General features: G+C 41.3%; 1 protein-coding gene across 1 annotated transcript in view; it reads left to right on the top strand.

Annotated features, from left to right (window-relative positions):
* Positions 1 to 18,328, top strand: part of LOC123498461 (Down syndrome cell adhesion molecule-like protein Dscam2) — a 73,872-nt gene extending 55,544 nt beyond the window's left edge. Inside the window, exons 27-31 of the mRNA XM_045245563.1 lie at positions 45 to 278; positions 828 to 1,034; positions 3,424 to 3,589; positions 4,665 to 4,826; positions 17,705 to 18,328. Of these exons, the coding sequence (XP_045101498.1) occupies positions 45 to 278; positions 828 to 1,034; positions 3,424 to 3,589; positions 4,665 to 4,826; positions 17,705 to 17,756 (821 nt within the window). The 3' untranslated portion in view covers positions 17,757 to 18,328. The remainder of the gene's footprint in view (positions 1 to 44; positions 279 to 827; positions 1,035 to 3,423; positions 3,590 to 4,664; positions 4,827 to 17,704) is intronic.
* Positions 18,329 to 27,378: the final 9,050 nt, after the last annotated feature.

Genomic DNA, 27,378 nt, shown 5'->3' on the forward strand with positions numbered 1-27,378 from the left:
TCCTCGCTCCTCTCGCCTCACCGCCGCCTCGTCTCGCCCGGCAGTGGACGAGCCGTACGAGATCTGCCCCTACGCCACCTTCAGCATGCCCCCGGGGACCACTGTGCCTCCGGGCTCGGCGGGGAGGGGCACACTCGACTACACATTACAGTTTCACACCTTTGGCCACCAAGAATGTTTCGAGGGCCAGCCAGCCCCGCAGAGGGCCTCCGCCGCCTCCCTCTTGGGCGGAAGGCGGCGTGACGGGGGCGGCGGATCAACAGCTGGTGCCTCCGTGGGTAAGACCTTACCTCACCCCTCCCACCACAGGCCCCCATCCCCTCCCCTCCTAACGTGACCCTCCTCTCTTTTCCCAACCCTCCCCTCCCGTCTCGTAGCTCATCACGTGGTGATTACTGTCACCACGCTCCTCCCATCTACTACCTCAGCCAAATTTTATGTCCTCCCCTCCTCCTCTTCTATAGTTTCCCATCAAGCCCCGCCGCCAAAAAAAAAAAAAAAAAAAAAAAAAGCCCTGATTAATTTAGTGCATATATTTATTTGTCGCTGTGCCCGGGAATGGCTATGGTTCACGCCAGCAAAGCTTCATAATGTTATTCCCGGTCTCTGTTCCGCGCCACTCTGTCCCACTCACCGCCACACGCCTGCTGCCACCGCTCTGTGCGGAGATTCACATCGCTTGGTCACAGGCGTGCACGGTTTGCCTGCTGCATGTGGCTGTGATGGCTGTCTTACTCATTCACTCATGGTAATGCTTGCACCGTTTCCACATCCGCAGCTCTTCTCTCAGACTTGACGGAAGTCTTACTTGCTGTCTCGTGTTGCAGAGATCGCGTGCATCTCCAGCCAGCAGACTCTGCCCATCTCCTGCGTGCGTGGCGGCGTACGGCGTGCAGGCAAGAAGGAGCTGGAAGAGGAGGAGGAGGGGGAGGCCCACGGTGGGTCGGAGAGTGAGCAGGACACGAGTGGCAGTCCCGGCGGGGTGCGAGGCGGCCCAAGGGACACATACAAGGTGCCTGTCCGGCTTAGGCGAGGTGAGTTTCGAGGTAGCGGGTGATGGTACTCTACCCTCACCACTTCCATGTGTCACCTTTTGTTTATTCATGGCAGTTGTCATTGACTAAAGCCAAGTCGCTTCTCATGTGTAGCATTGGCCTGCCTTCTTCCTCTCCTCCTTCCCACCTGCATGCTCTCTCTCTCAACATTATCCTTAATTTTCAGGCTTTCTCTGGGCATTTCTACTTAATTTCCACTTGAAACGCATGAACTGGAGTAGAAGTACGAAGTAATATGGAATAGAATTGTGTAAGGGAGTACATTAGTAGTGGTGGTGGTGGTGGTAGTAGTAGTGGTGGTGGTGGTAGTAGTAGTAGTAGTAGTAGTAGTAGCAACATTATTATTATCATTGTGTGTGTGTGTGTATATCTAGTTGTGCTTTACAGGCAAATTTAAGAGGTATGCCCATACTGTCCTGTCGTCCTCATATCTATAATCGTCCAGCTTAGCCTTAGTCATGGATATTCCTTGCTTGAACCACCATTTTATCCAAATTGTTCCTTATTTTTGTGCTTCTATTTGTTAAACTATATTTCTTAATGTCTCTTCTACATGCGGTCTTTTTGAATTGTATGCTGTGTCCCCTTGTATCCCAAGTCCCATACCAATAAATCTTCTTTGTCAACTTATCCATCCCCTTCCATACCCTGTATATAACAATTAGGTCTTCTCTTTCTCTCCTCTGTTTCAATGTTGGAAATATGTAAAATCTCTCAAACTTGGAACTAATTTGGTTGCTACTCTTTGAATACTTAGTTTATCTAACTTGTACCTTTGTTATTATGTAGTGACCAAATAAGTAAGTGCAGCATATTCTAGTCTGGGTTGAATCATGTTCTATCAATTTTTTCTTCATCTCATCATTTATGTAAGTAAATGTCCATTTCATTCTTCTTAGTAACTCATACGTCTCCCAAACTATATTGTTTGTGCTTTTTTCAGTGATAAATTATTGTTTATTGTAATACCCAGGTGTGTGTGTGTGTGTGTGTGTGGACAAGTTACATGCATGCAACACAGCAACATATTGTTTAGAGCAATGTTCTATGCTAGGTCACAGTCACTGGAAAACTGTTGTGACAGGTCATAGTCTCAGCCACACAAGTAACTCGCTTCACTCAATAGTGTTTCAACACAGTCTGTGCATTGGTCCTTGAAACATAGGAGTGATCAGGTCTAACATGTAAGGAACACAGTCTAGTCAAGTGCGGGCCTAAAGCACCTTTAAACACCATCCACAATGCTCTCACTGTCACCCACACATTATTAATTCTCACACTGAACTGAGCTGCATAGTGTCTACATCTTTACTGTTTACACAAGTCAAGTTATGTTACCTAAGTGCCTGTACTTCATGCATATAATGTAGTAAAATATTAGCACTATTCCATGGCTCTCCTCTACAGCATTGCTCCTTGTACTGCAGTAATTAGAAACTTACACTCAGCCAAATCCTTGTATGGCTGAGTGGTGCATGAGGAAGATCATCACATGTTTACAATGTCACTGTAAACAACAGGGCAACTCTGCTGCCTACCACCCACTAAAACTATCTGCTTGAATTATAAAATACATCTTCAATGACCAGCACCTACATCTAGTGCCTGTCAGTCCTTGCAGAACTATAACTAAGAGCTCCTCCCATCTCTCTTATCTTGTGCCATATTTCTCTGCTCTCACCAATGTACTGTCCTTGTCTTCTCTTCTACCAGGTAGTCGTCTTCATTCCACACTCTTCTGTTTGGTAATCTTCAAACATGTCACCTGACCTCAGTCACCTAGTTTTCACAGCATGTCAGTGAAAGCTTAGCATGGATCTTTCTCATCTCCGTTGTGCGTCATCCAATTTATTTCTTTTATCCAGGCTTGGGCTTAGAATCTTCCTAGCACTATGTTTTTACATCAATCTTTGCTGCCATCTGTCTTGCATTGATATGGTTGAATGGGATTATAGTGGGTTCATTATGTCCTTTACTCTTTCCACATACACTTTCTCATTATATTTTCTACACTACAGAAACACCTATTAGTTGCTGCTCATTCTTTAACTAACTTGACTTGTCATTTTATTTTGTAGTATAATTCAAAATATTCTAATTCTGGAAGGTTATAGCAATGTGACAATGTGAGACAGGCATGAATCTAATGTAAGGCAGGATTGTTATTCTTGATGTCTATGATGTTGCTGCCTTCATAATGGCCACAAGTAACTACTTATACTACTGAATAACATCCCAGAAAACTGAACAAAGAACTGGGAGGAAAAAAAAATTATTGAAATGTGTGAAAGAATGTAAATAGAATATATATTAACACAAAAAGATTCCCAGTTATATGTATGTGCTGAATCTGTATTGCTCCACACAGGTGCTGACTTCAGCTTCCACCCGCCAGACTCCAGCACTGAGAGCAATGACGAGCGGTCCCCTGTGCCCCCCCGCCGACCACAGCACCTTCCCCCCACCCACCCCCAGCATGCCTCTCACAGACTCCATGCCTGTACACCTGCTCCACCACCTGCACAGGGCCTGAGGTGAACGTTTAGTGCCCTTTTTCTCAATCCTATACCATCTTTCTGCTTCCCTTTGACTCAGGCCAGTCAGAGAAACCTCCTTGCATGCCCCTAGTGGATTCACCATTATAACTCACAACTGTTTGATCAAGTCAGTGCCATGAAGTTAAGTGCAATAGTGAGATGCAAGTGTGCCATGGGGATTAACTTTGAAGCTGACCAAGTGTAGCCTATGTGGTGTTTTGTATACTCTAGCTTTTTTAATAACTCTTACATGTTTTTCAATGCATTTAAGTGTCCAATTCCTAAGTGTGATAAATTTGAGTCCACTGGGAGCATCTTTCCCATAGATGTTATTAAGTTTTCTATTTTCGTATCTGTATTGTTTCAAGATCCTTATGTAGCTAATTGGTACATACATAGTGTGTTAAATGAGCAATGTGCAGCCTGTATGTTACTCTACACTGTTCATAGCCATGTTTTATACACCAAACCCCTTGTTTGCATCATGTTGGCATTCTTCATGATAGGAAGGCATGATTAGGACTTGGGACAAAGGGAGGTTGAAATAAATATGAAATGGTAGCATGATTAGAACTCAGATGGTATGAAGAGAGACTGGGAGAGGATGGCATGATCAGAGCTTGGAGGGGTGTAAGAAGAAAGTCATGTTTGCACACATCACTTTTGTTTTTCTCAGTGTAGCCTCACGTCCCTCACAGCTTGATCCATGTCACGCACACACTAATAAGTATTCCTGTGATATGAGGATAGTCAAAAAGAACCCTCACTCTTTACCTAACCCCCTCCCAACACAGCCCATCATCCCTACTTCACTCTCCCTTCCTCCCTTACTAGCCTGTTGTGATCATCTCAACATGCTCTCTACCACCACCAATTTCCTTTTACTGTCACAATTCCTTTCCTTCCAAACAATCACTCCCTCTCTCACTATCCAAGCAATCCTACCACTATAAAATCCAGTTCCTAAATCTCCTTACCTTTCTCCCTCACCACCATTCCACACTACCGAACTCCCTCCCTTCCTCACCACCATCTCCCTGCTGTGACCACCACCCCTGCCCCCTCCCTTCAGGCCCAGCAGTACTCTGGACAGCGTTTACTCTGTGGAAGGGGCGGTTGGGGGGCCCCTTCGTCCCCCGACTGGGTTCTCTGACTCCCGTGAGCTCTCAGAGGCAGAATGTGACCGAGACCCAGGCCAGGGAGGTCCCAAGGGAAGGCCACAGCAGCACGGCAGGTGGGGGCCACATTCGGGGAGGATTTAACTGGTGGGAGTGTGTTGTGTGGGTGATAGTTGCTGTGTTGGGTTGGGAGGGTGAACTCTGGTGTTGTATGAAGTGATAGTTACTGTGTGTTGGGTTTGGAGGGTGAACTCTGGCGTTGTATGGGGTGATAGCTGCTGTGTGTTGGGTTTGGGGGGGGATTAACTCTGGTGTTGTATGTGGTAATAGTTGCTGTGTGTTGGGTTTGTGGGGGTTAACTCTGGTGTTGTATGGGGTGATAGCTGCTGTGTGTTGGGTTTGTGGGAGTTAACTCTGGTGTTGTATGGGGTGATAGCTGCTGTGTGTTGGGTTTGTGGGGCAAGCTCTGGTGTTGTGTGGGTTATAGTTGCTTGTATTGAGTTTTGGGGTGAACTCTGGTTTCGTGTGGGTGGCAGTTGCTTGTGGTTTAGAGGGATTTAGTGAGCTCTGATGCTGACAGTTTGATTATGTGGTGTGTTGTTTCTGTTGGGTGGTGGTGGTGGTTTTGTGGTATTTAGTGTTTACTGCAGGATGAGTGATGTTTGATGGCTGTGCATTCATTAGGTGTATAAAATGCAGTCTTTGGTCAAGCAGCCAATTAGCTAATACTGACTTCATTACTGTATGAAATGTAGGGGAAAGGAAAAATCTGCTCTCTCTATATATAGGACAGATTTTTCTGCAATAGGTATTATGTAGGTAGGTATTGCCGATAGGGGGAATTAAAATAGATGTTAGATTATGTGCCATAAACTACTTTTAAATAATATCATATAACTATGTATTCTTTAGCTCCTGAGTTTAATCATGAGTAGCTGTACAGGTATGAGAAATCACACAAATTAATCTTAGATTAATTTGTGTAGTGAGATGGTTGTACATAATGCACTCTTTCCAACAAGCACTCCTAGTGTACTAGATAAGAAGATGAACAGTTCCAAGGTTAGGATTGGTCTCATGAGATGTACAACTGAGAGAATATCCTCCTTTGTTATCATTTATCTGTAATTTGTTAGGTGTTTGGTATCATGGAGTGGATAAGAGTGGCTAGAAAGGGAAGCTGAGAGAGCGGTTGCTGGTGTGTGGTACTGTCAGTCCTTTGCTGCACATCAGAGGTGCACACTGCAGATGCTGTACTTGACTTTTGGTCTATTGCAACTTTCAATGGGTTCTTAGACCGATCTTTCTTCTTCACCTACAACAGTAACACTTGGCAAGTGAATGTTGTACTTAATGAATATGCATAAATTCTATCTCTATCTTGTGGAAAATTTCTTTTGCTTCAGTCAGAGCTTGTAGTTAAGGTAATGCAGTACTTGCTGCAAGACTGGTACATGATAAAATATTGCATGGTGGTGTAAAGGCAGTAGTGGTTTAGTCGTGTTTGATTGATTGTTGATGAACAATGAGGTGGGGGAATTATTGCAAATGCATGAACCATTTGATTACTTACATGAAATATACAGATAAATCTTAAACCTTAATCATACATATATAGTAAATTGCTAATGAGTAAGGAACAAACTTAATTTAAGTTTGGCCTTTTTGTTTAGTCAAACATTGTCCTTCATAACTGCAAATGGCTTATCACATTGAAAAATCTTATTCTGCTTTTCTATAATTATAATTGTGTAATGTTGATTTGAGATGAATGTATGTGGATGTGCTCTTTCTTTATGGTGATGAATAGGGAGACAATGAGTTTGGTTCTGTGTGACACAAAGATGAAAAAGAAGGATGAATGCAGGGAAAGAGATCATGCATGGAGAGACTGAGGAGAGAAGGGATGACCTTGTTTGTGTGTCAGGGAACGACGGAGAGGAGGACGCTGTAAGATGACCCTTGGAAGCTAAGAAATTGACAAAATGACATACAATAGTGACTGTAAAGTGTGTAAGAAAGAAGTTCAGTGAGGGAGGAATAGGAGGCTTACATGCCAGAGATATAGTGACTGGTACCATGTTGCATGTTTGAGGTCTGTGTATCAAAAGAATTATCCAGTGTTGGAAATAAGAAATGTGTGGTGGTTCTGTACAAAGTGTGAAAAAGAGGCCAGGAAAGAGTGGAGAGCACTAGTAGTAGATGAGGATATTGAGGAGATGGTGTGAAAAAAAGGCCAGGAAAGAGTGGAGAGCAGTAGTACTAGATGAGGATACTGAGGAGATGGTGAATGGAGACAGAGATTGAGGAGAAAAGGATTCAATAAACTAACTCGCAGAAGGTAGCTCCAGGATTATGGACAGAACAGGAGGAGCAAACATTACAAGAATAGAGGAAATATTAACAAACTTTCCATGAGATAACAATAAATGGAAAAAATTACTATATGGTGGTTGAAGGTGGTAGTAATGGACTTACTAGCATAGGAGTCAAAATACTGGATACTATAGAGAGAATGGTGGAAAAGGCATCAGAAAAAAAAAAAAAAAAAATATTGTAGTAATGAATATACCCATGAAAAGAGGAAAAGAGAAAAGACAATTCAGAAAGATGCAAAAAATAGTAAATAGAGAATACCTAGAAAACCTGAGAGTGGAAATATGACGGCATACAGTCGAGTGAAAAAGTAGAATGGGAGCAGGTGTTAGGCAGGGACAGCATACACTTAATTGAGATTTAGCGCCCGCTATGGGTGGCTATGATAGTGGAGGAATGGATAACTATAGAATCAAGGAGACACCACAAGAAACAAAGAGGAAGAGGTTAAGAATAATCTATAGGATGATCCATTGGTTAAGTGCCAGTACCTGAAACAGACTCAGAAGCAGCTTCATTAATGCAAGAGGACGGAATGAAATCAAGTGGAGAACACTAGAAAAATGCAAAGAGCAAGACAGCAGCAATGGCAAATGTAGAAGAATGCAAAGAACAAGACAGTGGTAGTAGCAGACACACACGGTGGCATGGGAATACAGTTAGCAAGGAGGCGGCTGGACAGGAGAAGGAAGAGGGAGGGAGAATGGTTGATGAAAAGAAGGGAGGAAGAGTTGGAATTTTCACCAGAGGAAAAAAAACAGGACGTCAGTTTGAAGAAATACAAATAAACAGGGATGGAAGCAGTGCTAATCTTGGAAGTGGAGATATTCTAACAGTCGTTAATAGAAAATAAAGAATATTAGAATATTGGTGGATAACAGAAGTATAATACATGGGAGTAAAAAATATGAAAAAATATAAGGCCATGACAGAAAAAAGAAAATAGTGGGAAATGACAAATGGATAATATGGATAATAATGGGCAATTTTAATGGTCATATAGGGATGAAAAATGAGGCAGTAAATGTAAATGGTAAAATGCTCCTAGACTACTGTGAATAAATGAACCTCACAATAAAGAACTGATAACATGGCGAGGAAATGGAGTTGAGGCAGTGATTGATTACATATTAGAAGGAAGCCACAGACAAACAAATGAAAATGTAGATATAAAACCATGCAATGCCAGGGTAAAACAAAAACAAGGAAAAATTATAAGGGACAAGAAACAAGGGAAAGAGAAAGAAATGGAAATTCTAAAGTCATTGATTGTTCTGCCTCTCTTGTATTCTCTTTTCATTACTGTATTAAGTCTCCTCTGCATTCTGACCATAGAGCTTTATTGAAGTTCCACTTTAGAATTTCCATTTCTATGACCAGAATGCAGAGGAGACTTAATACAGCAATGAAAAGAGAATACAAGAGAGGTAGAACAATCAATGACTAGGAAAGAAACATCAAGAAAGGTATCCTGGAAAAAGAAAGGAAACATCAGGAAAAACAGGGCAAATACAACCAGTATAAAGTTAAAAGGGTGGCGGGAGGAAGAAGTTAAAGTAGCCATACAGTGTAGAAAGAAGGACAAGAGAAAACAGAGAAACTGAAGAGAATCATGGAAACTGGAGAAACAAGAAGAGAAGCTTGGCAACAAAAATTAATCAAATACCTGTTAGAAAAAAAAACTCAACAGTTAGTACAGAACAAAATACCAAAATGGAAAAAAAAAAGCAAACCAAAATAAATAGCCAAGAAGAGACAAAGATGGGAAATATTGAAAGAAAATCTAAGACTTTTTTTAAGTGATCAAATTGAAAGAAGAGGAAGAAGAAATTAAGGAAACTATTCAGGACCTCTGGAGAGACATTGTACAAAAAAACAACAAAAGGTAGCACCATGTAAAGACCATCTACATGGAAAAGTACAACCCTACAGAAGAGGTAACACAAGCCATACAGAAAATTAAGGACAGGAAAGCTGCAGGATGTGACAATGTAGTGGCAGAGTTCATAAAGGAAGGAGGAGAAAATGTGGAGACAGACTTGCACAACCCATTTTCTGAAATATTTGATAAAGGACAAATAGTAGAGGACTGGCAGAAGAGTCTAGTGGAACTAGTAATCCACAAAGGAGGAGGAAAAGAAAAGACATCAGAAAGGCTGAAACAGAAAATTGAGCTGCTTTGGATATGCAGACAATGTAGTTAGTGCTCACAAAAGAAATCAGAGGACATGGACAAGATGTTCCACATTGTTGAATATGGAAAGGAACGGGATAACTGGCCACGGCCACCTCAACGCACCTGAACTGAAGGAATGGGACAACTGGCCATGGCCATTTCATCACACCTGAACAGAAGGAATGGGACAACTGGCTACCTTATAGACTAGAAGGCAACTGCAAATGCATAATCCATGTACTCAAGGCAGCTCCTTACCCACCATCCAGGAAATAATTGATTCTTGAATTACTGAAAATTTATAATTAATTTTGAATTTAATGTTATTGTTTAAACAATGTTAAAAACAAAAAGTAAGTATTGTGCTAAGAAACAAAATAAGAGAAGCTTAGATTATAGAACTTGAAAGAAGCAAGCCTCAGATTTATATAAAATTACTGAAGAAGGAACTGATTGTTAGCTGTATGTATGTTGAAAGCTGTAGTATGCAGAAGTGAGACGTGTGGAAGTTGTCAGTCACGTGGAGGATCTGCAAGATCACACTCCACCGCTCATGTGCTATGCTAAGGATGGGGAGAAACTTCTACAGAAAACATGCCTTCATTTTTTGCTCGACAATGATTTTAGAAATACTCCAACTTGTATAGAAACAGGGAAAGAAATCATTTTAACTTTTGTTTCACATCACTGTTTAGGTAAAAATGAAGGCGTGTTTAGTGTGTTTTCTGTACAAGTCTCTCCCAATCTTAAATGTGGCAAATGAGTGGGTGACAGTGATCTTGCGATACCTTCACCTGACCTGATGTCTTACAGATGCTGCACTGCTACATAAGTCTCAGTCACTTCCTTCTTTAGTAATCTGATAAATCTTAAAAGTTCTATAATTTGAGCTTTTTATTTTGTTTCTTAGTACTACTGTACATAGTTTTAGTTTTTGTTTAAAGCCGAGTTTAAAAACTGAATAAATTTTTCATCAGTTTGAGAATTGACTATTCACTGAGTGGCATGTAAGGAGCTGCCTTGAGTACATAAATTATGTGTTTGCACTTTCCTCTCTCTATATGGTCACCAGTTTCCTGTGGCTAGTTGGGTTTGCAGCCAGTAGTCTTACATCTGAAGAAACAGCAGTGGTCTTGAGGGTCTTCCGTTGACACTCCGTTTTCCTTCATATCTCCTGCAGAAATTCCTCTGGGATGAAATGGAGCTCACAAACACCAGCAAGGTCTGGCTGGGTTCCAGTTTGTGTCGTGTTTCAATGCAGCAATCCACTTAGGCCAGAGGCCTATGAGACCAAGGAAACTTGAACACTGAGGGCCTGTGTGCAGCAGACCCAACAGCCTTGTTACTTGCCTTTTCTACCTTGGTGGGCCTGTGGGTAGAGTGACAGTTGAATGCTGCACACTTCACCATTACTAATCCAGCCAAAAAATATTCTGGTTGTATGTAGTAAACATCAAAGAGCTGCATTAATTTAATTGTTAAAAATTAATACAAATAGTTAATAGGACATGTTAGGTTAATTTTTTTTTTTTTTTTTTTGTGCGTGTGTGTGTGTGTGTGCATGTAATTCACCTCGGTGACCTGCTGGGTCACCCAGCACACAGCCAGTCTTCCCCATTACGGAGCGAGCTCAGAGCTCATAGACCGATCTTCGGTTAGGACCGAGACCACAACACACTCCACACACTGGGAAAGCGAGGCCACAACCCCTCGAGTAACATCCCGTACCTATTTACTGCTAGGTGAATAGGGGCCACACATTAAGAGGCTTGCCTATTTGCCTCTCCGCTTCCAGGGACTCGAACCCGGCCCTCTCGATTGTGAGTAGAATGTGCTAACCAGTACACTACTGTGTGTGTGTGTGTGTGTGTGTGTGTGTGTGTGTGTGTGTGTGTGTGTGTGTGTGTGTGTGTGTGTGTGTGTGTGTGTGTGTGTGTGTGTGTGTGTTACCTAGTTGTATTTACATAGTTGTAGTTTTACAGGGCCTGGGCTTTATGCTCGTGTGGTCCCGTCTCCATATCTACACTTATCCAATTTTTCTTTAAAACTATGTACACTCTTTGCTGACACCACTTCCTCACTCAAACTGTTCCAAGTCTCAACACATCTTTGCGGGAAACAAAATTTTTTAACATCACTCAGACATCGTCCCTTCCTTAGTTTCTTACTATGTGACCTTGTGCCTTCCTTAGTTTCTTACTATGCGATCTTGTGCTTCTAAAGTCATATTCTTCTCTCAGGATCAGTTTCTCATTATCCACTTCATCCATTCCGTTAATCAATTTGTAAACTTGTATCAGATCCCCTTTCTCTCTTCTCTGCTCCAAGGTTGGTAGATCCATTGCCTTTAGTCTCTCCTCATATGTCATCCCTGTGTGTGTGTGTGTGTGTGTGTGTGTGTGTGTGTGTGTGTGTGTGTGTGTGTGTGTGTGTGTGTGTGTGTGTGTGTGTGTGTGTGTGTGTGTGTGTGTGTGTGTGCGTGCGTGCGTGCGTGCGTGTGTGTGTGTGTGCGTGCGTGCATGCGTGCGTGCGTGGGTGGGTGGGTGTGTGGGTGTGTTTACCTAGTTGTAGTTTTACAGGGCCTGGGCTTTATGCTCGTGTGGCCCCGTCTCCATATCTACACTTATCCAATCTTACTTTAAAAGTATGCAAACTCGTTGCAGACACTACTACTTCATTTAAACTGTTCCACATCTCAATACATCTTTGCAGGAAACTATATTTTTTAACATCTCTCAGACATCTTCCTTTTCTCAGCTTTTTACACTGCGATCTTGTGCTTTGGATGTCATATTCTTCTCTCAGGATCAGTTTCTCATTATCCACTTGGTCCATTCCGTTGATCAATTTATAGACTTGTATCAGGTCTCCTCTCTTCCTTCTTTGTTCCAAGGTTGGTAGATCCATAGCCTTTGGTCTCTCCTCATATGTCATCCCTTCAAGTTCTGGGACCATTCTTGTAGCCATTTTTTGTAGCCTCTCCAATTTCCTTATGTGTTTCTTTTTACTCCTGCATATTCCAATCTGGGTCTTATTATAGTATTTATTAATTTCTTCATCATTTCTTTGTCCATGTAGTGAAATGCTACTCCAATATTTCTTTGTCCATGTAGTGAAATGCTACTCCAATATTCCTCAGCAAATTATATGTTTCTCTAAAAATTCTATCAATATGGCTTACTGGTTGATTGTTTTCTTCCATCGTCACTCCTAAGTCCTTTTCCTTTTATACTTTCTCCAGTTCTACTCCATCTCCCATCTTATAGATTCCCATGAGTCGTCTTTCACTCTTTCCCATTTCCATGACATGGCTTTTGTTCACATTGAATTTTATTTCCCACTTTTACTCCATTCCCAGATCTTATTTAGGTCTTCTTGAAGTATTTCACAATCCTCTTTTTGCTTTATAACTCTGCACAGTTTTGTTATCATCTGCAAACAGATTTATGTAGCTGTTCACACCTTCTAGCATGTCGTTAACATAAATGAGGAAAAAGTATTGGTGCCAATACTGACCCCTGTGGCACTCCACTTTTTTTTTAAAACCAAATTGCCTATTTGATATTAATTTGTTGTCTTCAAGGAACTTGATCCATTGTTTCTTTATTATTCTTTCACACATCTTGCATATTACACTAGTTAGTGATACCGGTCTGTAATTTAAAGGTTCTTCCTTTCTTCCGCTCTTATATATGGGAGCCATCTCAGCTCTTTTCCATTCTACTGGTATTGTTCCATTTTCTATTGAGCATTTTATGATGTTGTATATAGGACTTGCTAGTTCTTCCCTACATTCTTTCAGTATTCTGCCTGAGACTTCATCTAGTCCCATTGCCTTCTCTTCATCCAGTTCCTTCATTAACTCTTTTATTTCAAGCTTGGTTACTTTAATCTCTTTCATATAGATTGTCTCTCTATTACCCTGTGGCCTTTCAAATTTGGATTCCTTAGTAAAGACCTCCTGGAATTTATTATTTAATAGTTCTGCCATACTTTTGGGTCTTCCACCATCCCGTTCTCTCCTTTTAACCTTTCTATTGTTTCTTTTGCCTAATTTTTCCATTTATGAATCTATAGAACAATTTTGGTTGCTCCTTACATTTTTCGACAATGTCCTTTTCAAAGTTCTTTTCCTCTTCCTTCCTCACCTTAACATATTCATTTCTCGCTGCCTTGAAGTTTTCCTTATTTGCTGGATTTCTATTTCTCCTCCACCTTTTCCATGCTCCATCTCTTTTCTCCTTTGCCCTAGCACACCTTGCATTAAACCAATCTTTCTTTCCTTCTTCTTTAGGTCTATATTTTGGGACATATTCCTGACTCCTGTTTTGTATATTTCCAAAAATAAGTTATATTCTCTTGCATCTCTGAGTTTTCCATCTCCTCCCAGTTTACGTTTTTAAAATAGTTCTTGAGATTCTCAATATCAGCCTTTCTGTAATTTAATCGGTCTCCTTTGTATGAATCGTCTCTATCTTCCTTTCCCTCTTCTATATCTATTTCTAATATTACATGGTCACTCTTTCCCAATGGGCACTTATATCTTATATCATCATTCATTTGTATACCCTTGTAAAAACTAGGTCCAATCTTGCTCGTCGTTTCCTCTGAATCTTGTGCATTCCTTTACTCTCTGGTCCATCATATTGTCTATCATTAGGTTCAAGAATCTTTCTCCCCAGGCTTCTTCCCCCATACCACTTTCATAATTTTCCCAGTCCACTTCTTTACAGTTGAAATCTCCTACTAATATCACTTTTCTCCTTTCTTTAACAATTCTCGTTAGACTCCTTATTGTGTCATCTATCATGTCTTTATATTCTTGATTGGTCCATGAATTTGTTTTTGGTGGCACATATGTTACAATGATTGTTAACTCTTTTTTATTAATATGCATCTTAACATACAATACTTCTGCTTTTCCTTCCCCACATTCCACTTGGTTTATCACTATCTCCTTCCTTAACATTATCATGACTCCTCCTCCTCCTTTACCCACTCTGTCTCTTCTCCATACATTATACCTATTATCCAAGTCTATTTTGATTGCCTCATTTAGTTTTGTTTCAGCCAGGCATACAATATCTGGATTTTCTTTCTTTATGTAATCTCTTAATTCTAGTTTACTTGATAAAACCCCGTCTATGTTCGTATACATCATTTTTAGTCTTTTGCCTTTATCATTTTTAGTTAAACTTGTTCCACTTTTTTCTCTTCCTTCTCGTTTATATACCATTTCCTTATCCTGTCTCCTAGAATTCTCCAAAAAAATGCCTTTTTTTCCTCTTCTGACCTTTCATTATTCTTTTCCCTTACTGCTGCTGCCAGTTCATTGTATCTCTTCCTTTCTTCCTCATTTCTATTTTTCTTTATATAGATATCCTTGCAGCCTTCTGTTTCTCTAAGTTTTGTTGTTCTATATAATATTTCTTCTGTTGCTGCTTGTGATTTTAGTAGTATTTTAATTGGTCTCGTTTTTCCTTCTTGATATGGTCCCATTCTGTTTATTTCTTCTACTTCCTCTTCCAAGTTCTGCCTATCTTCGTCGTTTAGATTCTTCAGTAGGTCTTTGACTGATTTCATTTCTTCTTTTCTCTTTTGGTCTATATTTTATATTTTTTCTTTTATTCCAAATACGACTACACTCTTCTTTTTTCTGCAATTTCTCTAACTAGATTTTCTTTTGTCTTGAGGACTCCTATCATTTTGTTTGTCATATTTTCTTCTTTTTCTTTAAGTTGTTCTTGAATCACCTCCTGAAAATCAGCCTTATCTTTCTTATCTTGGACTCTCCATGCTTCTACTTTTTTAATCACGTTCTGTACTCTTTCCTCTTCCTTGTTTACTAGATCTTCCAACTTCTCTTTTTCTTTCTCGGCTTTACCGAGTCCATCTTCCATCTGCTTCTTGTAGTTAGCTACTTCCTTTTTAAGTTCTTCGTTTTCCGCTCTTAGCCTAGCTTCATGTTCTTCCACTTTTTTTTATCCTTTCTCTCAGTTTTATAAACTTTTTCCTGTTCTTCATTCTCTTTCATTTCCATATTCTCCTTTATCAATTTATCTAGTTTATGTTCAATATTTAACACTCTCTTAAGTACTGAAGTATTAGCCGCATCGAAACCTTCGAATGCGCTGTCTCCCTCACTAACATAGTCATCATCAGCTTTCATTTTTGCCCTAGTCTCTTCTGCATTTGGATGGAATCTCTTCTTTACTCATGATTCCTTAATAATTGATTTCATGAAAAAAATGAGTCCACACTACCTGCCCAGGCCACACGTAGTGAAGATCAGCTGATTGTCGGAACGGCGCCAGTGCGTCCTTCCTCAACCGCGTCTCGTGTGTGTAATTCACCTCGGTCGGCTGCTGGTCACCCAGCCAGTCTTCCCCATTACGGAGCGAGCTCAGAGCTCATAGACCAATCTTTGGATAGGACTGAGACCACAACACACTCCACACACCTGGAAAGCGAGGCCACAACCCCTCGAATTACATCCCGTACCTATTTTTTGCTAACTGAACAGGGGCCACATATTAAGAGACTTGCCCATTTGCCTCGCCGCGCCGGGATTCGAACCCGGCCCTCTCGATTGTGAGGGCCGGGTGTGTGTGTTTCACTGTTTGATCTGCTGCAGTCTATGACGAGATAGCCAGACGTTACCCTACGGAACGAGCTCAGAGCTCATTATTTCCGATCTTCGGATAGGCCTGAGACCAGGCACACACCACACACCGGGACAACAAGGTCACAACTTCTCGATTTACATCCCGTACCTACTCAATGCTAGGTGAACAGGGGCTACACATGAAAGGAGACACACCCAAATATCTCCACCCGGCCAGGGAATCGAACCCCGGTCCTCTGGCTTGTGAAGCCAGAGGACCAGGGTTCGTGTGTGTGTGTGTGTGTGTGTGCGTGTGTAAGGATGAAAGTGAAACTGGGATGAAATGTATGGATGTTAGAGTGGAAGTGGCCATGGTGTTCATTATGAAAAGGATGAAGGAGAAATGTTCTTAAATGTCAAATATTTGCCAAGACTTGATGCAAATGTGAATTTCTCATTGCTGGGAGATCTGAATGCAAGACTTAGGAACTGTTAGCTCATCTTGATATGATTGTAGCAATTACAAAATAGTTAATTTTAATTGTACTTTTCCTGTTGTGTCTCCACTCTTATCTCATGAGATAAACAAGTGAGATTAACACAGTGAGTTTGTCACACATTGAGACTGAATATTGAGATTAACACAGTGAGTTTGTCACACATTGAGACTGAATATTAAGGAAACCCATTGGCAAACTAGCATGAATAAAGTTACAATACACCACCTGGTCACCAAGTTAAGGTATCAGGAAGGTGTTGGATGCCCCACCACAAACATGTAAGGTGATGATATGGCATGTCAGGATAAATGAGGACTGGATCATGTAAGATGTAGCTGGAGGAAAACCTCACTCTTATAATAAGACAGCTAAAGGAACAGTTCAATGCTTTTTCAGGTTGTCAGTATTTGTGGCAGGCTATCCTCTGCTCTCCCAAAGCCTTATTTTGGAGACCAGGCAGTGTGATGAAACTTCAGACGTGTCAGTTAGCCAACACAATTCTTTAGTCCTCAGACTTAATTTGTGGCACTCAAATCACTCACTGTATTTTTAACCTCACTTGTGTAGGGTGTCTCATTATGAGAAATTTGTGCATGTAAATACAGTCACAACATTTACCATACCCACAACTACTGGAAGCTCTGCAGGGATAAGAGTGGAGGCACTTCACAACAAAATTAATATTTTCTGTAGGTGGAGAAAATGAGAGTAATTATTTTTTCACATTACCTCCATCACTCCATTTATGCAATTTTTCATTACCTTACACTTAGCTTTCTTAGGGACATATATATGTATACATGCCTCTGGTTAGTACAGTGGTAACATGCTGGCCTGGCATTGCTTAGGTTGGCAGGTTGAACCTCACTTGGGGTTCTGAATTGAAGCAGTTTATTGTGAGGTTACTGCTGTGATTGGAGCACCACAGTGGGGAGTTGGGTTCACCTGGCTGACATTCTGGAGAGTATCAGATGTGATGGATACCAGAGCTAACACCAACAAACATTAACTTTAACATGTTGATCATCCTAAACCCATTATATAAATACATTTGGTACTTTAAACACTCTTGCCCCCAAGACACAATAGCTGGCTATTTAAAAGATATGAGACTTTGATATTATCAGTTGTTGGATTAGTTGTGTAGTGACTTTGTACAAAAACTATTCAAATTATTTTTGGGATTTCTCTATTATTTTTTGCTTCAATAAGACTAAGAAAATTCCTAGTCAAATCTATATTATCCAAAAACTATATAAATTTTATTCATAGGTTTGTTTTATGGGTCTTAGGAGAAGTAGTACACCTACTAACCGTGTACATCTTGCCACTTTGCAGACGGCCGGCCTTCCCTCCTCGACCCCCCACTGACTACAGCATCCACGTGTGATCCCGCTCGTCAGGTGTTGATTGGAGGACAGCACCAGGTGCTGTGATTGCATCCAACACTCCTCTGGTCAAACTGCCAAACTTGCACACTTGTATAAACCTAAAAACAAATATTAAAGATTAGCCTGTATAGTGAGGTTTTTCAGTTCAATTTGTTGCTGGATAGAATGAGGAGCTAGTGATTGGAATAGGATTTGGGTATATAGTGTGTTGGAATCTTTTTTGGAGAAACCATTGTGATCTTGGGTCAGACCCCACTCAGAGCACTTCCCACACCACTGCTGGCCTTCAGTGCTCATTATCATTCTTGACCAGGAATTCCAAACCCAGTGCTGAAGGTGAAGAGTCTAGTGAATGTGCATTATAATATGAACTTCACACCTGCTGCATATCATTGTCATATCATATTGTAGTGTGTGTGTGTGTGTGTGTGTGTCTGTGTAAATATTTTTTAATGTAACATTGGAAAATATATCCTGGCCATCTCACCAGTTTATCAGTGACTTGTGGGTAGTAGTAACTTGGGGTTCTGACCCATATGTGTTAAGGCCTAATAAACCATTGCTATCTGTGTCTGGGAGTGTCAGTCCAATCCTTGAACCCATTCAACACTGCTCACTGCAAGTCTTCCTTACAAAACTCTGAGTGTCATTAATCAACAACCCTGATGTAATTACCATAACACTGGTTTCCTGAAAATACTTAAAAATTAAAGAATAAAACCTAGTAAAGACTGTCTACTGCCAATTAATTGCTTTTGTGGTACAAGGACTCTTAAAAACAGCTTGCACATACCTACAGATATAATACACCTGCGTGACTTTATAGATGAAGCTGTGTTAGGTGAAGCTTAGCAGATAAACAGCTGCTCTTGATCATTTGAAATTCATGATCTCAAATTGCAATCATAACATTGCAGTGGTGTCATCAAAAATGGTGTGAACATACTGGACCAGACAGTTTACTTGGTATGCCTCCTTAGATGGACAAGAACACAACTACTAATCTCTTTGGTTATCTTTCTAAAGTCACAGGATGATCAAGAATAAGACACGAGGAGGATAAAGTGAAGAACTGAGTGAACATAGTTTCCTTTCAAAAGGTTAAATATTAAACAAAAGTTTGGTAAAAGAAGATAAGAAGTACGTAATTGTAGTGCTTACCATCATGAGGAAACTCTGGGGAAGTGAAGACTGAAGAGATAAATGAGGTAGTTTTTGAGATGTAGTCTTTACAATGGAAGCTGTAACAGACTTGGGTCTTTTAAAGATTTTATTGCTTTTTGTTTTTTCTTTTTTGTCTTCCAAACATTGTGCAGTACTTAGGTGGAAGGTTTTCCTCTATGTACGTACTCATTGGAAACTGGAGGAACGAATGTAAGTCTTAATCCTCAACCAGATGTCCATAAGACCTATTTCCCAACTGCACTGAAATGCTGACAGAACCACTCCATCTAAATACAAAGAAATCATATTAGTCCAGTGGCAAAATCAAGTTTTTAGATCAAACACAGATTTAAGACATTATGCAATGTTTTATTGCTATTTCTGGTAAATCTTGTCCAACTGTTCATAATTCAGTCAGGTGCAAAGCTTGCACCTCTGGAATTTTTTTTTTAACGCCAAAAATCAAAATGGCATTCATGCCCACTCATTTATGATCCTAACTCAGCTAATTTTTGTCTTAGAGATCTTAATTTTGGTGTCCCATCCTATGATCAGAAAATACTTATCATTCAGTAACATTTTATTGAATTTTCCTCCAACTGTACGAAAACAATGAAAATTAAACAAATAGCTAAATGCAACTTTTCTGGATACATAAGCTTTCAGGTAATTTGGAAATCACATATATACATATCCTAAATAAATATATATTTGTTTAATATCCCAACACTCTGGAGTCTTATCAGAATCATCCTCATTATTGTTATTTCTTGACATACATCCTCATTATTGTTATTTCTTGACATACAATCAACTGTTCTAAGTTTTCTGCATTCATCACCACTAGAGCATGCATAGAAAATTGAACATTGTGATTAAGCTGAAACACAATTGAATGGATGCTGTACAGGGGTGTGAGGAAGAATATCCACATTTGATCAACTTCATCAATTCTACTGGAACAGGACACACACTTGATGGAATAGGTGTAGATGAAAAACATTTACTTGGGGCATCATATGTCCATCCATAATGTGCTGGATTCAACTCACTGGTTGGACTCAAAACTGAACAGTAACTATCCCAATTACATATACCAAAGTGGCATAGACCTATGCTTGTTGCCAACATGAGTATGGTTTTACGTAATTTGTATACGAGTACAACACTATTACTGTTATTCATACTCTTTATACTTTTATGCAAGTTAATAATTTTGGACAGCCAATATAAACAAAGAATTTAATCATGGGTGACAAGGTGTTATGTTACAATCTCTGCAGAGCCAAGCCAACAGAAAAGGAGGCAAGTAAATTGATCCATAGGATGGTGCCTACCAGATGGCTCAAGTTTGCAAAAAGGGGCTATACTGTCTAATTAATGCATCCATGAAGGTAGACTTCAAGACAAAAGTGGACAGATGTAATCTGAAGCCATTCTTTAAATGCACTCCAGCAGAAGTTTTAGTAATTAACTGTGATGAAAATTGTCTTTCCCATGTATCGCCATATGCCATCACTGGAGAAAAGGACAAACACGACACAGACAGAAGCTTGATAGTATGTGACTTCATTGTCAGCACTGAGAACTTGAAAGTTGAATCAGTGCATCAGAATAAAGTGTAGAAGTAAACAGCCGAGATGTTAGCAGCAGCCAACATATATTTCATGTGAATGTAGCCCTTGTGTGTGGGCAAAGTTTGCTTATATGCACACATATGGCATACCTCGGCAATAAAGTAGGCAACCCATTTCACATAGTTATTAGTGTGTAATGCGCATGATTAGTGGTTAGGTTTTGGATGGAAAATAACATTAAGTAATATTTTAATGTAATGCAGCATGATAAGTGATTAGTTTTTGTATGGGAGTCAACATCAATAAATCAATTTCATCCAAAAATGGGAGTCATTTCACCCTGAGGGGTGAAACTTATAAAACTGGTTTCAATTGACTGGGGAGTGCTCAAAAAGTAGTTTCAAGAGACTCCAGGAGTCATGTCTAAGGGGAATAACCTGAAATGTCTACACAGGTTCACCCCGTCCTGGAACACGTTGAATTTTACCATGGTTAAGCCTCAGGTCAGAGGGTTTGTTCCTTTGACCTCCACAATTCTACAATGCCCTCAGGTATCTTTTCAATTTCTTGGGCTAATCTCTCAATGTTTTCAGCCACTTGTGTGAGGTGGGTGTTGGGCAGGATCAGGGCCGTTTCTAGCTTTGTGGGGGCTCTAAGAAAGATGCTGTTTGGGGGGGGGCCTAGATTTCAACTTTTCGTCAGAGCCCCTGGGTGACATAGGAAATTTAAATTTTCCAGGCTACCCAGGGGGCCCCCTTGTGGCTTGGGGGCCCTAGGCAATCACCTTGTCCGCCTATCGCTAGAAATGGCCCTGGGCAGGATATTGTTCCAGCACTGTCCCCAAGAAACCGTCCTGCGCGCTCGCCTCGATTCCCAGCTCCCACTTCGCAGCTCCTCCACCTAGCTAATTTTACGTCACATATATGAAGCCACGCTATTGGTCAACGAGAGAGAGAGAGAGAGAGAGAGAGAGAGAGAGAGAGAGAGAGATGGTAACTAATAAGGCAGCGTTTCTTAACCTTTTTACCCTTGCGTAACCCTTAATATACATATGTCTCAAGGAACCCCTGCGCAAAAAAAAATTTATATACCATATATTTTCATTTTATCTGACGTCAAATCATCTGGGTGGAGGAGTTGCGAAGGGGAAGCCGGGAATCAAAGCGAGCGCGCGGGGACAGTGGCGCCAACTGCCATTGTTCCACCCCTATGGTGAAGCCGAGGTCAGTACTCAGTAGTCCAGCAATAGTTCCATGATGTTGTTCACCCTAGCTGGCGCCCCCTTCCCAAATTTCTTCAAGTACAAAGAAAGGCCATCACGGGGCTATCTATCCTCAAACGATTGACATATGAATGGCATGCAAAGAGGGCCAACTTCTTAAGACGTGCTTGGCCGAACTTCCGCCAAGTCACCATTACCGACACCACTCCATCATGGCCTGTTGCTGTTGTTCCTGCGCTACATCAGCAGCTTTCCCAGGTTCCATCTAGCTGTACTTGTCACGGCACCAAGGCTTTGTCCCAACCTGAGTGGGACTAAATACCAGAGAGAGAGAGAGAGAGAGAGAGAGAGAGAGAGAGACATGGTGCTACTGATTAACAACTTGTGGCTGCTTGTCATTGTTACTATAGTGGTTGGTGGCTGGCGCTGCGAGGTGAGTCCAAGGTGAGGCAATGAAGGCCTTCCCTGACCTGGACTTAGCTGTACTAAATGGAGTTTGGTGTAGGTAGTGCGGGGTAACATAGGTGCCACGTGGTCGTTGCTTGGTGTGGGTAGAGAGCTCTGGTACTGGTGTTCAGTGCTGGAGAGTCTAGTCTACTGTCGAGTCCAGTCTCCCACTCGTACGCCTTTTTGTCGAGTGACCGAGTCGTCGTTTGTCGGCCTAAAAGGCGGCGCGGGTTGCGCACTAGCGAGCTACTTGGTAGGTGGTATATTCTAGCATCTTAGTGTTTTTTTTTTTTTTCCCCAATAGTGCATTATTCTAAGGATTAGTACATATATATATATATATATATATATATATATATATATATATATATATATATATATATATATATATATATATATATATATATATATATATATATATATATATATATATACAAAATAATATTATACACTATCATACAATGCATTCGTTATCATATAATATGAACTACAGTATCTGCTACCGGACTATATATAATATTATGTTGTTTACTACAACCACCATGGCGATTGGAGCGAGAGGTGTACTGCAGGAGTAAGCATCCGCGAGGATCGAAACTCCACCTCAAGTAACAAAATAGATTACTTCTAAGTGACCCCCCAAAAAAAAAAAAAAAAAAAAAAATCAACATGAACAGTTCCATTCGCATACACAAACAAAGAGAACCCCCTGTGTTACTCACCGTGAAAGAGCCAGTAAGGACCACAGGAGTGTGTAGTAGCTACTTACCCTGGCGGCAGGAACAAAAATGAACAAGTAGCTTACAGCGGTACTCCAGCTCGAAGAGGTTTGGGTTTGGTCAAGGGTTCGGTCGGTGTTCGGTGGCTGTGAGATTTATAACAAGAATGGAAACTACTTCACTTTCCGGTTTCTTTTGGCAACTATGCAAGCTAGACTTGCCTATAGTCCGACTCAAATATGAAGGCCGCTGAGGGGTGGGGGGGGGGAGACCTATCGGGAATTCCCCGCCTGCGGCGTCGCCAAACGTCGCAGCCCCAATAATAGGATTAACACTGAAGTGTGGAGAAACGCCCATCTTCGCTCTCTCTCTCTCTCTCTCTCTCTCTCTGGCTTGTTACTACTTCCTCCTGTTTCTTATTACTATATAGTTCTCTCATGCACGTGTGTGTGTGTGTGTGTGTGTGTGTGTGTTTCACTGTTTGATCTGCTGCAGTCTCTGACGAGATAGCCAGACGTTACCCTACGGAACGAGCTCAGAGCTCATTATTTCCGATCTTCGGATAGGCCAGAGACCAGGCACACACCACACACCGGGACAACTCCTCGATTTACATCCTGTACCTACTCACTGCTATAGTCAAACCACGCTCTGGAGTCACTTTGGGTGGGGTCGGAAAAGGGAACTTCCCAGCTACAGCGTTGCCAAATATCTCCCAGTACTAGGGCAATTAAAAAGGATTAGAGATCGCCTGACCCTTTTAAGCCTACACCACCCCACCACCTCTCTCTCTCTCTCTCTCTCTGCATAATTTTGTAGAAAAGGATAAAGAAAACTCCCAAAAAACTTTCTAAATAATATAACATACCTATTCTGCTTTCGACTTGTTTTCCACACCACCAGTGAGGTATAAGTCAAGGTTCTAGGAAGTAGTTATATACGTTGTATATAAGTTCCTTCTCTCGGCTGTGTATTGGTCCACCACGATTCGTGACGCTTCCTTCCATCTTGCTGAGTGGGTGGCCAGGTGATGAATGAATGACCCTGACCCACCTTAATCACCGACCCCTGACCTGCCTGCCTTCCCAGACTTACCTGACAACCCCGCAAAATAGCGTTGCCACGTGTCGTGCTATTTATGTATGTATACTAATTGTTATTATCTATATTACAATAATATAGTGCATTCATAACACTACAAACCCTTATTGAATCTAAAAAAGTATTTAATGGGAAATAAAACATAAGAATAATTAGTAAATAGGTAACGAATGACACGAAGTGATGTGTGTTGGGGCTGATTTGGCATAGTGGCGAGCCGGGGATTTACCGCAGCGTCCACACCCGAAGTGACTCCAGAGCGTGGTTTGACGATAGGTGAACAGGGGCTACACGTGAAAGGAAACACACCCAAATATCTCCACCCGGCCGGGGTGTGTGTGTGTGTGTGTGTGTGTGTGTGTGTGTGTATAATCTTGCTTGCGCGAGTCTTTCTCAGTTTACGTATTGGTTCTCCTGTGACGCGGCATACACACACAGTCTCTCTCTCTCTCTCTCTCTCTCTCTCTCTCTCTCTCTCTAAAATAGACAAGTAGACATGCATCTTTTTTGTTGTTTTATTTTACTCTTTTTCCACACCACCCATGAGGTAAGAGTTAAGGTGTGTTTTTTTTTATAGAGGTTTTACCCTGTAGGCATAATCCCCTCTCAGCTATTTAATCAGACAGTTCTTCGTCAGATGTGTCCTCCACATTGATAATAAAAGAATCCTCTAAGCAGAACTTGTTGACGTTGTAAATAATTAATTTCTCTCGACTATGAAGGTTGCGATGGCGAGTAGCGCGGACGAGATATTCACCTTCCATCCTGAGCGACAGGGAGAGGAGGAGTGACTCGATTTGACCTGGGGATTATCAGCGGTCAGGGAGGTTGACCTCACCCATGTCCAACCTTGAAAAGTAGCAACGCTGGAGAGCAGTGGTGCTACATTTTGTTGTATCTATACAAAATCATTGTCTTCATTACACTAAAACAATATTCAAAGCTCTCTATACATCCTTATTAAAAATTTAGAGGAATACACTTTTATGACGGTTCATTAAGATGTAATTAATAATGAGATCGAAACATGTGCTACGATGCTTGAAAACGCCGCAGCCGGGGAATCCCCGTTAGGTCTCCCCCCCCCCCCTCAGCGGCCTTCATATTTGAGTCGGACTATAGACGTGGTAGACTTACCACAGCTGATCACATGCATTTTTTTTCTTTTTTTTTTACGTAGGGAAGAGGGCCAGCCAAGGCCAAAAAAAAAAAAGAAAGTTAGAAAAAAGCCCACTTGAGCACTGGCTCTCCAAAGAATACAATAAGTGCCAAAACCGTCAGCCAGAATTAGGGGAGCAAATGCCTCGATACCTCCCTCTTAAAAGAAGACAAGTTGTAGGAATTTGGAAATACAGATGCAGGGAGGGAGTTCCAGAGTTTACCAGTGAAAGGGATGAATGATTGAGCGTACTGGTTAACTCTTGCATTAGAGAGTTGGACAGAATAGGGATGAGAGGAAGAAGAAAGCCTTGTGCAGCGTGGCCGCAGGAGGAGGGGAGGCATGCAGTTAGCAAGATCAGTAGAACAGTTACCATGAAAATAGCGATAAAATATAGAAAGGGATGCAACATTTCGGCGGTGAGAAAGAGACTGAAGACAGTTAGTCAGAGGAGGGGAGTTGATGAGACGAAGAGCTTTCGATTCCACCCTATCAAGCAAAGCTGTGACTGGAACCCCCCAAACATGCGAAGAGTACTCCATACAGGGATAAGGCCCTTATACAGAGTAAGCAGTTGGAGGGCGAGAAAAACTGGCGGAGACGCCTCAGAACACCTAATTTCATAGAAGCTGTTTTAGCAAGAGATGAGATGTGAAGTTTCCAGTTAAGATTATGAGCAAAGGACAGACCGAGGATATTCATTGTGGAAGAGGAGACAGTTGAGTGTCATTGAAGAAGAGGGATAGTTGTCTGGAAGGTTGTGTCGAGTTGATAGATGGAGGAATTGAGTTTTGAGGCATTGAAAACTACTAGATTTTCTCTGCCCCAATCGGAAATCTTAGAAAGATCGGAAGTCAGGCGTTCCGTGGCGTCCCCGCGTGATCTGTTAATTTCCTGAAGGGTTGGACGTCTCTGAAAGAACGTGGAAAGATGTAGGGTGGTATCATCAGCGTAGGAGTGGATAGGGCAAGAAGTTTGGTTAAGAAGGTCATTAATGAATAATAGAAAGAGAGTGGGTGACAGGACAGAACCCTGAGGAACACCACTATTAATAGGTTTAGGAGAAGAACAGTAGCCGTCTACCACAGCAGCAATAGAGCGGTCGGAAAGGAAACATGAGATAAAGTTGCAGAGAGAAGGATAGAAGCCGTAAGAGGGCAGTTTTGAAATCAAAGCTTTATGCCAGACTCTATCAAAAGCTTTTGATATGTCTAACGCAACAGCAAAAGTTTCACCGAAATCTCTAAAAGAGGATGACCAAGACTCAGTAAGGAAAGCCAGAAGATCACCAGTAGAGCGACCTTGACGGAAGCCATACTGGCGATCAGACAGAAGATTGTGAAGTGACAGATGTTTGAGAATCTTCCTATTCAGGATAGATTCAAAAACTTTAGACAAGCAAGAGATTAAAGCTATAGGACGGTAGTTTGAGGGGTTAGAACGGTCACCCTTTTTAGGAACAGGCTGAATGTAGGCGAACTTCCAGCAGGAAGGAAAGGTAGAAGTCGATAGACAAAGTTGGAAGAGTTTGGCCAGGCAAGGTGCAAGCACAGAAGCACAGTTTTTGAGAACAATAGGAGGGACCCCATCAGGTCCATAAGCCTTCCGAGGGTTTAGGCCAGCAAGGGCATGGAAAACATCATTACGAAGAATTTTGATTGTAGACATGAAATAGTCAGAGGGAGGAGGAGAGGGAGGGACAAGCCCAGAATCGTCCAAGGTGGAGTTGTGAGCAAAGGTTTGAGAAAAGAGTTCAGCTTTAGAGACAGAAGAGATGGCAGTGGTGCCATCAGGATGAAATAAAGGAGGGAAAGATGAAGAAGTGAAGTTATTTGAGATGTTTTTGGCTAGATGCCAGAAGTCACGAGGAGAGTTTGAGTTTGAAAGATTTTGACATTTCCTATTTATGAAAGAGTGTTTGGCAAGTTGAAGAACAGACTTGGCATGATTCCGGGCAGAGATATAAAGTGCATGAGATTCAGGAGATGGAAGGCTCAAGTACCTTTTGTGGGCAACCTCTCTATCATGTATAGCACGAGAACAGGCTGAGTTAAACCAAGGTTTAGAAGGTTTAGGTTGAGAAAAGAATGAGGAATGTACGCCTCCATGCCAGATACTAACACCTCTGTTATGCGTTCAGCACAAAGAGATGGGTCTCTGACACGGAAGCAATAATCATTCCAGGAAAATCAGCATAATACCTCCTCAGGTCCCCCAACTGGCAGAGGCAAA

Source organism: Portunus trituberculatus, chromosome 48 (genome assembly GCF_017591435.1).
Source record: "Portunus trituberculatus isolate SZX2019 chromosome 48, ASM1759143v1, whole genome shotgun sequence".
Classification (NCBI taxonomy): domain Eukaryota; kingdom Metazoa; phylum Arthropoda; class Malacostraca; order Decapoda; family Portunidae; genus Portunus; species Portunus trituberculatus.